General features: G+C 36.2%; 1 protein-coding gene and 1 long non-coding RNA gene across 2 annotated transcripts; one reads left to right on the top strand and one right to left on the bottom strand.

Moving 5' to 3' along the window:
• Positions 1–2400: 2400 nt before the first annotated feature.
• Positions 2401–3398, bottom strand: LOC125475146. The gene is made up of 3 exons (XR_007256518.1): positions 3078–3398; positions 2889–2985; positions 2401–2518 (listed from the first exon to the last, which is right to left on the bottom strand). It is a non-coding gene; the product is annotated as an uncharacterized LOC125475146 (long non-coding RNA).
• Positions 3399–6081: 2683 nt separating this feature from the next.
• LOC103962582 (protein TIC 22-like, chloroplastic) lies at positions 6082–11227 on the top strand. The gene is given in 8 exon segments (XM_009375307.3): positions 6082–6238; positions 6241–6776; positions 6896–6970; positions 7676–7735; positions 10354–10413; positions 10499–10579; positions 10654–10689; positions 10861–11227. Coding segments are annotated over 8 exon segments (957 nt in total). The 5' UTR covers positions 6082–6210; the 3' UTR covers positions 10942–11227.
• Positions 11228–11339: the final 112 nt, after the last annotated feature.

Below are 11339 nucleotides of genomic sequence, written 5' to 3'. Positions count from 1 at the left end.
TAACATAAAATGAATTCATCTAACTATAGGAAGATGGGAGATTTTGAACCCGGAATGTATATATATTTGAAAAATGGTTATCATTGGTGATAATATTAAAATTTTGAATTGGACCAAAATCGAGACTCCAATATTGAATTTTCTACTAAATCAATGGTTGTTTTTCTCCTTGATCTAAGGGCAATAGGGTCCCGAAAAGTCTAAATTGATGCAGGCCCATATAGAATTCATGTGGTTGATTGTAGAGGACTAAAACTTGGATGGCACATGTCCGGATGTGTTGACAACCGTGGCCACCCCACGAGTATGTCACGTGACCGTCAGATAACAAAAGCAAACGACCAATAAAATAAACAGCTCAGATAGACTTTGACTCGGAAAATTACACCACGCGTCGTCACGACTTAGCTACCTACTCTTTCTTATAGTCAAGAAGCGACATAGACAGCCTCGCAATAAACCAATTGGGACCCTCTCCAATTTATGAGTGGATAGGGAAATTTGGATCACTTTACATAAATTATGCAGTTTTTATTAGCTCATTTTACTGGTTCGTTTCACATAAAACTATGTTTTTAAACGATTTAGATTTCTGTCTCTTTATGTGGAGTGATCTGGTTTGTCGACTCTAGACAAAGGTTTAGAGAATATCTCAATTCACAACAACAACACCATTATATGTATTAAATATTTTAACGCAATGATATATTTATAGGGCCATGTTATCACACACTTCTTTTTATCTTTCTCGCATTCATTATAGTTTTTATTCATCAAACGAAAGAATTAAAGAGGATTAAATAACAGAAATTACAAGTATGAATGTAAGGTAAAACAAAATATGTGGACAACATTGTCCTATTTATATTAACTAGTGAAAGAATAAATTAATATTGAACTTGTTATCTAAAATATTCGTTTTTAAAATGTCTCGCTTACGAATGACAAAACTATAAAATTAAGTTGCCTAACCCACTCTTCAATATTTGCAATTTTCTTTTATTGCGTCTTCATCATTATAATTATGATCATTAACCATAACTAACCACTCCATCATCATCAAAGCCATCATAAGATAAGGAAAAACGAAAAAGAAACCCTTGTCAACTACTCCATCGACTAATTCGACTCAATACGATAGAGATTGCATACACGATATGTCCACCTAATCAAAATAATATTTTTGTTTCTTCCTTAGAAAGGTGGAATTTGAAATTAATAATTTTTTCCCCTTCTTTAGCATGTTTAAGGTTTTTATTCTATTTTTTATTTGTTATTTATTATTATACTATAGTAGAATTTGCCTTTATCAATAAGTGAGAGTTTTCAGATTCATCTTTTATGAATAAGGAGTTCGATTCAAAACTATTATGGATGAAGAATTGCGTGGTTTAGTCCAATCCTTCACCATTTACTGTAACTATATCGTTGTATTAAAAAAATATTTAACAAATAAAAAAACAGTTAACTATGAGTTTATTTGAAAAAAAAAAAAAAAAAAAAAACACTTCAAGAGCTTAATCGGAGAAAAACGCATTATATATCCACTTATCATGCTCTAATTAGATTATTAGTTGTGAAATTCCTTTAGTGCTACAGTGTAAAATGGATTTTCGCTAAAGCATTGAAATTGAGGTGTTTTTCTCAAAATTGTGACCTAATCAAGGACTTATAAATGAAAACGCTTTTTTAATGGTGACAACTTTCTTTTTATATTTATGGAAAAAATTGTTAAATGTCATATGAACTTATACATATTTTTCAATTTGGCATATGAACTAAAATTTTATGCGACTTTTCATATCAACTTTTTGAAATCATTAATTTGTCATGACACACGCTAACCCTAAATGTCACCGGGACTCCGAATACGTCTGGGAATCACATAATCTCACATAAATAAATATATCACATCTAGTGCTCATTGACACATTCTAACACATGAGTTCATGTAAAGGTATTCTGATATGAACATGACTAGGCGTAATAATGATTTACGTCTTAGTACTACAATCACTTGAAGACTGGAACTACGCTCATCACATAGAGTCCTAATTGCCTATAGTCATCTAGGATAGGACTAGCACCTACAATGGATCCAAAGTGAGCGTACGGTGCGATGTGAACATACACGTGAAAGACTGGCCTTGGCCCTGGCCCTGGGTTAGTACTAACACCAGTGCAGTGAGCAGATAACGTAAATATGAACATGCCACAGTGATTTGATAATTCTAGTCAACATAATATTATTCATAGCCGTAAATTTAATTAAGGCATCCCATAGGATTTATAATGATTATTCGCATTGTTACGTCATTTCCTATAAATGTTAATTTAATTACGGCATCACATAGCAATTTCGTTATTAGATGTATATATGAAAACTAAACATACACACACACACACACACACACACACACACACACACACTATATAAAAGAAAAGACTCACTCACAAATACTTGCGAGGTCGTAGCCTTTTGAACTAAGAAAGCCAAAGTCTCCGATAGTAATCGCACCTAAGCATAATATTGGGACATGTTAGTAAACTTAACTAAAACGATTAAATTTGGAGAAACTAACGATGGATTCGGAATTAGCGTGTCGAAATACACTAAGATAGGTCCCAGGCAAATTTTTTTAAAAGTCAACACAAGGAATATTCCAGTCCATTTCAGAAATGGACCAGATCGAGTTAATGGGCAAGGTTTGGGCCGACCCATGGATCCGGTTTGGGCCCTTTTTTTTTCCTGGTTGCCGCTGCAATAGTTGGGAACAGGGTATTTCGACCGAGAAACTACCACGGCTCTGACTAGCTCCAAAAACTCAACTAAAACTCACATTTTAAATACCATAATGAAGCTAGGAGAGTAAGGATTCGAGTCATACCAATATTGGGTCAAGTAGTGACCAGAAATGGCCAGGAAATGGCTTGCAGCCTGCGGGTCCTTCATTGGAAAATTGGGGAGATTTCCCCAAGAGATTTCTGCGTCCAAACAACACCAAACTGTCTCAAAAACAACCCAAATGTACTCCTATGCACGATCTACGAATTATTAGGAAGGTTTTAGACCTTACCTTCGCCGAAGACGGCGAGAACTCGTTGAATTCAATATTGCACAGTGATGGTACTGTGCAGCGAGGGAAAGAGGGAAAATGAGGGGTTTCTCCTCGTTTTGTGTTCGTAGGACTCGCAGAGAAAGAATTGGTGGTGGTGGTGTTGCCGGAGGTATGGTGATCAGTGGTGTATGTGTGTCTGTGTTGATGGGGAGTGGAAAGAGAGCTAAGAGAGGGAGAGTGCTGAGAGAGTTAGAGCCAGGCAGAGACGGAGAGAGTTCCAAAGAGTGAGTGAAAGGGACACGCGACAGAGAGAGTGGAGACTTTGTGATGTGTGGACCCTACGGGCCAAAAAATAAATTAATAAAATATTTAAAATATCTTATTAGAAAATATTAAAATAATAATAGTATAATAATTATGAAAAATATATAAAATATAAAATAGTAATTTTTACAAAAGTGTTTTTCAGATTCGTAGTTTCGTAAAACCTCCATCGTAACTCCGATTTTGATTTCGCTTGCGTCTACGCGTTTGTATCGTCGAGTGCTTTGAGAATACGGTAAAATAGCAGCTTGTATGCGTCATGAAATGACGATCAACGAAAGTCAACAATCTCGCCTCAAATGGTATTTTTGTAATTTCACAATTTTAAAATTAATAAAATCGCAAAATTAGGGACGGGTCATCACTTGTCAACTCACCCTAACTTACAAGAACTTGGATTGCGATAATGAATGTTGTGAACGGGTTTGTAGCAGGATAAACTTTAGTTCCTTAACGCAGTGTAATGAGTATGATGATAATGTATTGTGGCCTATTTTACTGAATGGAGAGAGAGAGAGTGCAGTAGAGAAAGATGGAGAAGGACTTGAAGAATTTAGTGTGTTACTCCTCATACTTTGTGCCTTTATTTATAGTAAACATGACATAATTTCTTGCCTTGCAAACATTTAACTTGGAAGAATTGTATTTCTTTAATCATGAAAACACTAGGTACAACACATTTATATAATACAACAAATACATGTATCTTGCTAGAAGTTCTACAAATATAAAATTAATATATTTCATTTATAAGACTTGGTTGAATTAGTTGTGCAATCAAAGTTCATTGTCTTGACCCTTGCTATGTTCGATCCAAGTTCATTGTATTTGACCTTACTATCTCTAACACTAGACCTCAACTTGAGTGTATATTTATGACACCTTACTTGATGAGAAGATGATCAAATTGTGAAGTACTCGAAGTGTTTAGTGAACAAGTCTGCTATTTATTCACATGCGCGATGTGAACCACTCCTTGCAGCTTTTCTCTAACTAGATGACAATCTTTCGATATGCTTTGTTCGCTCATGGAAAACAGGACTGGATGCAATGTAAAGGGCTGCTTCGTTATCAAAGTACAATATGGTTGCTTTGGGATGCTTAACTAGCAAGTCATCGAGGACGCATTTCAGCCAAGTCAATTCACAACATGTGAAAGCCATGGCCCTATACTCTGTTCATCTGTCGATCTTGATGTTGTAGTTTATTTCTTAAACCTTCAAGAAGCTGGTGACTCACCGATCATTACACAATCGCCTGAGATGAACCTTCTAGTGTCCTTGCACCCAGCCCAATCTACACCGCAATAAGCTTTCAACCGTAACAAGCTTATAGAGAAAAGTAAGAACATATAGTAACACTAACAACTGCTTTGATCAACCAAGTTTATACTCACTTTTGAACGCTCAAAACTGAACCAAATGGTATAAACTTAAATGGGTTTTGAAGCTCGTTTTGTGTAGTTTAAAACCATATATGATTTGTAGAAAACTGAGCTCTAAATTGAAACTCATGCCAGATATAAAATGGAGTCCCAAAACTGGAAATGCAAAACTTGCTGCTGTTTGGCAGCTCTGCAACTCAACTTTGGACATGGTTTTCATCAATCAAAACTCAACGGAATTAAGGGAAATCAGATGAGTTTAATCATGGACATGTCTAGTTCCAAAATACATAATATTGGATAAAAAATAAATCATAAGGACCAGGAAATCGAGAGGTAAATTAAGCTACTTGAACCATAACTTTTCTCTGCAGAAAAATGAGTTTTCTGCAATTTAGAACCCATATTCATAAGATTGGGTGTTTTATTAGAATCGATAATCGGTAGACCGACCCTGAGAAGGCCCCCCATCCCGTACCCGTAGCGATAAGAAGAGAAGAAATCAGAGGCTTCCAAGCAGAATTGGAAGCAGAGCAACTGGTAAAGGACAAGGATCCTCTTTGTAGTATCCGAGGATCAATCAATTGTGTTCATTCATTTTACATCATGTGGTCAATTTTCATTAGATACTATTTATATTAAATTTTAAATTTAAAATTTAAAATAATTTCTAACTGTACTATGAACGGACACAATTAATTGATCATTCGGATCCCTATAAAAATGATCCACAGAGGATCCTATTCCATTGGTAAAGTTAGCTAATTGGGTCCAAATGAAAGTAATGGAATGAGCCCAAATGAATGTAATGGAACGAGGATCCCAGAAATCCTCTAATTATGTCAATTTATCGTATATCGTTCGGTCAGAAATCATTTTAAATTTTATATTTAAAATTGAACACAAATAGTATATGAATAAAACAGCAGCACGATTTACAATGAACGAACACGATTAACGAATTTTCTAAATCCTCATTTAATGTAATGGAATTGGTTGCCAAATTCACACTTCCAAACAAAAATTGGTATAAATACATATATCCATGAAAGAATTCTACAAATAAAAAAAATTAATATTTTTCGTTCATTGGAGTTGGTTGAATTAGTTGTACAAACTGAGTTTATTGTCTATAATCTTGCTATGTTCAATTCAAATTTGTTGTATTTGACCTTATTTTCATTAACAAATAATTTATTAATGATTTATACGATCATACATGTGCTATAACTAATATCCCAACTCTGTCGTAGTAATATATTAATAAAAATTTTCCTGAAAAAATATAATTTGTAAAAGAAAAACAAACTGAACAAAAAAAAGTAAAAGGTAGATTCCAAAACCCCTTGTTGGATAAACCCTCGTCTCTTCCCTCTCACTTCTCACTCGCTCTTCAAACTCTCATCGATTTTCTTCTCTTCTGTGAATCGATTTCTCGAGAAAATGAACTTGGGAAACTCCAATAACCCGAAATTTCCTCACCACCGACACACAATCCGCCCCAACTCAGCCTCCAACAGGCCTTCATCAACCTCCAAAACCATTGCTCCGGCTTCCTCCACCACCTCTCCCACCTTCCCCTCTTCAACCCTAACCCTTCTTCCCTCCAAACCCACCTCCAATCCACCTTCTCCAACCTCCAGAATCAAGCAAAACATGCATTCGATTCCAGGTTTTCGAGCTTCAATCCGGTGCATTCTTCTGGCAAGAACCCAGTTTGGGGTCGAATTGCGGTGAGTAACAAAACCCAGATCGCCAATTCCCCTAGTGGCGGGTCTAAAGCCGCCATGTCCACCGAGGACATCGAAGAGCGGCTTGCCGGCGTGCCGGTTTATGCTCTCAGTAATGCCTCGGAGGAATTCGTGTTGGTTTCTGGTGCTTCCACTGGGAAGTCTCTGGGATTGTTTTGTTTCAAGAAAGAGGATGCGGATGCACTTCTTGAGCATATTAGGATTATGGACCCCGGAATGCGAAGCGGGTCGAAAGTGGTGGCTGTGGCTTTAAATAAGGTGGGAATGTGAATAACTTGATGAAATTTTATTCATGTTTTTGTTTATTTATGCTTTCTTTTACCTTGAAATGGGATAAATTAGGGAATGGTGGAGATTAATGGGTGTTGGTTTTGCAGGTTTTTCAGCTCAAGGTCGATGGGGTAGCCTTCAGGTTGATTCCTGAGTATTCCCAAGTCAAGAATGCGCTTAAGGTGCGTAAGTTGCTCGCATAAGAATAGTAATGAAATACACACGTTATTTTCCGGAGTTGAATTTTGTCAATTTAACGCGAAGTTTTGATTATTCGAACATAACTATAACACATTCATCTCGAAACAACCAGAAAATAACTGTAAGTCTGTCACCCCATGCTTTATCTATATCTATGTGCTGCGTACTAGGTTTGTAATTCACATTTGATTCGAATACAGAATAGGCCAGGATGCCTTAACGGTTTTAGTTTAAAAACTTACTGAATATGTAAGGTACAACCAAAACCTAGGGATTCTTTTCAAACTGCAGATTTAGAAACTAAATACTTTGTAAGTTCCCATAGGTCAAGTAATGAACATACACATTTTAATGGACCTCACTTTGTTGGTAAGGTGTAATTAGCATTGGTCTTGAGAAATCTGCCAAAAGATATTGGGCTCCCAATTTGGTTTCACAAAAGATATAAGCTGAATACATGCATCGTACTCTTACAACAACAACAACCAAGCCTTATCCCACTAAGTGGGGTTGGCTGTATGAATCCTAGAACGCCATTGCACTCGGTTTTGCGCCAAGTGTTCCGTTAGCTCATGTCTTTTCTTATGCTTGGTACTCTTCTGCTAGAAAATGATTTCTCTCTTCCCCCGTCTCTCCATATTCAAGTCTTATATTAACAATATTTGTTTTGCGTTTCCTTTATGTAGGAGAGAGAAAAGGTTGGAACTTCTGATGATGATGGCTTTCCTGGTGTGCCAGTTTTCCAGGTTCTACTTTTAGCTTTTCCCAATTTTAATTAGTCATATGCTGTATAGTTGTAAGCCTGTTGTTTGCTTCAACATGGTTTCCTTTTTGTAGGTAACTCATTCCTATGTCTAAACTATTTTTTTTGGGCAAATTGTCTAAGCTAATTTGATTACACGTTCTTGACGTCGCACAATATAATTGATCCATGGCCTTGGCTCAGTCCAGCCACGTGAATATAAAAAAGGGATGAAAAGCTCCCGGTATTGTTCACTTTAACGAAAAACCACATTTTTACACCAAAAAGTCAATCCTGATACTATTCACTTTACCCTTTATTTTGTCCTTATCGTTAAAACTCAAAGTTTTCAAGTCCTTTTCATTAGTTTTCCTTATAAAAAATTCAATGGTCACCCAGCATGTATAATTCTGAACAATTCCACTCATTGCCAATGTGGTTTTGAGTTGGGTGCTTCAACTTTAACAGAGGACATTTTTGTTTGCTAACCTTTCTTCCTTTTGATTTACTTCGCATATTTCATTAACATTTTCTTATTAGCTATTCAACAGCTTTCATATTATAAAATGGATAACTCCAAACCTTGCTAATGCCGCCCTTTTCAATATGCCATTATGGTGTTTTCATGTAGTGGTTGTATTTTTCTATCAAGGAAAGTCAGGATTGTCTTTTTTTTTTCTTCTCCTTTTAATAATTTGGCATCACTCTGCCACCTTGAAGTTTAGAAGATATCACTTACTGCCTTGTGATATAACCTTCCATTCACTTTGTAAGAAGTGGAACTGAGCATGTTCTGTGTATGGGCTTCAAAATAAAAGCGTAAGAATGAATAAAAAGAACACGGCAGTTCCAACCTAAAATCAAGTTGAGAACGAGATTGTAGTATCATAGCATCAATTCGTGTACCCAGTTGTGGAATATTGTTATGTTCCACTATCAATGTCCTTGTCGATTCTAGGGAAATATGCTACATGGTATCAACCTATTTCTGGTCAGGTGATATTCTAAAGAGGTAGAAACTGTGAAGATTAATGGTTGTTAATGAGTGAAATTGGAGAAGGTTTGGCATTAAGCTGGAAGGGTTGAGATTGAGGTGGCTTTGCAAAGAGATTAAAAAAATTGGGTTTCTAGGTTTACGATCTTTGAATGTGTTTTGAAATTTAACTGTGAAAGGAACAAAAATGGTCAGAGACCAAATAGAGATCTAGATGTGAGTGCTCCTTTTTCATTGCTGGAGACTAGGATACACTGTTATCTCTCTCCTTTTTGTTTACCCTTTGCATTCCCAAAATGTTGTGTCCTTTGGGTCTTGTCAAGTTTGCTTTTAAATTTTTGAGAAATTTGTTTCTTTTCAATTGAAGAACTAAAGCGAAGACAAAGTAGATTCCTGTGGATGCATGGAAGTATAAGAAAATTAAAGAGTAAACATCAGGCATTAGCTCTTAAGTTTCTTATGTGAACCTTACTTGGATAAGGTTTGTCACTCAATTCATATAGCATTCATATAGTTATCCACGGTGACATCTAGACTGCTGCATTAGTTTTGGTGGTAGACTACGTTGTTTCAGTGCTGACCATTTACGGTGCTAGTGCATGTCTGTCTAAGTCTTATACTCTTTGGCTTCAACTTATTCAGGAAAGCACCCAGCAGACTGATTGCAGTACTCACCATTTACTGTGCTAGTGCCAAACACGTGCACATTTCTGTTTTTCTCTTTGTGAAATGAGAAATAGATCCATACAAGGGGGCGGCGTAAACTTATTCTGGCACAAACCACATGGTGCTGAACCAAAATTTTCTCTTATTAGGAACAATAATTTGTTATTTTTCTTGGCCAAGATTAATAGGTCAGTTTAACTCTTGAATAATACCATTTCCCAAGTGTGTTTCTATGAAAAAAAATATATTATTTAACCATAGGTTTTGGATGCGAAAGCTTATTAACCTTTCAAACCCTGCAATTCACTGTGGTAGAGCTTCAAACCAGCAGTGGATGCATTGGGTTTGCCAAACTAATTATGGCTGCATTCTCACTATTGCATATTGAATGTAGTTTTGAAAGTTTGCTAAGAAATCACATAGTATTGCAATGTAATTAATTGTACAATCAATATAAGCATGCATCTAAATTCAAATTAACATGGATCTTTATGAGTTATAACCGGTTCTGAGATTAATCTTGTGATAAATGATCCAAGTTTTTTCCTTTTAAAAAGTCATATGAACTTCCATTTTACTGCTTGATATGTGAAAAAATCTGTCAAACTGATGTCCTTGCCCATTCTCACCTGCTACTTCTCATGAATTATGCCATAAATTCTCGCTCCTTGCGCTATATAGGTCGACTTGTTTTAAACTGATAATAACCTTTGGTTGGAAACTGATCTATTGTGGACGGTACAATTCCGTCTTGAGAGTGGCTAGGCCAAACTTTTTGGACCCAAACTGTGATGTAATCTTATTCTTTTAGCAACTAGCATTTCCTCAAGTCATTTCTGCTCCCAGACTGGCTTACTAGAATTTTGTATGGTTTTCTGATATGTTTTGACAATTGTCTTCATCGCAAACTTCTTCCATGAATTTCCCATGCTAATTTTTAACCTGTTTAAACATTTGATTAGTCAAGGAGCTTGGTTCTGAAAAGCCAAAGCAAGAGCTATCGTCCAGTATTTTTCAGGAAGGTCAGTTAAACAATACCCTTGCTTGCATTATCTAGCTTGTTTTGGCATGCATTTGCGGTTTTACCTATTCTTAGAAATCTTTTAGGAGGATTTGGAAAATTCATTATCAAGGGCTTCTCGTGATCAGAATCAATTAAATCCTGCCTTCAGACCAGGGGATGTTCAGGTATGGGTTTCAGGACCTATTGACGGTGTAGCAGAACTTATCTTTCTGTTTACTTATTCTATTTTGTGTTGTAGGTTGCTGTTCTTGAGGAAGTCATAAAGGGGATGAAGGTAGGCATTTTTTTCCTTCTTATTACGTTATTAATTGTTGTTAATAAATCAACGACCAGGATTGAGCTACAAAATTACACAAATGTTTCGCTAATTTCTCAAAAGTTTTGAATTGTTTTCCTCCTATATTGTGGGCAATTAGAAAGCAAAAGTAATAACGAAATATTGCAGGAGGGTTCTACATCAACGTGGGATGACGTCGTCTTCATCCCTCCTGGATTTGACATCTCTACCGATCCCAACAAGCAATAGGCATACTGCAAAGAGCTCGTATTACGTGGCACCTTTGGCAAGAACATTAGTCAAATACAAATTACTTATGAAGATACAAAATTACTTATGAAGAGTTTAATCTAGTAGGGTTTAGATTTTGTGCTTGTAGTTATGTACCCAACTGTAATTCACTGGCCTTACCAGCAACTTGAAATTGTTTGTTCTCCTGGCCATCCGAGCCGGTTTTATTCTGTAGCTTGTTGATGTCGCATATCGGGAAGTAGAATCTTCGTTCTTTTCGTCGATTCTCAGGCTTGTTCGTTCATCTGGTGTTTGAGTAGTGTTGCAGGGCATAAATTCTACTTGATGAGAAAATCATGTTATCCTAGATACTGAAGCCTGAACTCGGATTACATATAAATACTGAAACAAAAACC

Source organism: the organism of the source record quoted next, unplaced genomic scaffold (assembly GCF_019419815.1).
Source record: "Pyrus x bretschneideri cultivar Hongxiangsu unplaced genomic scaffold, Pyrus_bretschneideri_v1 Contig14, whole genome shotgun sequence".
NCBI lineage: Eukaryota > Viridiplantae > Streptophyta > Magnoliopsida > Rosales > Rosaceae > Pyrus > Pyrus x bretschneideri.
This window is presented reverse-complemented; position numbering and strand designations above follow the sequence as displayed.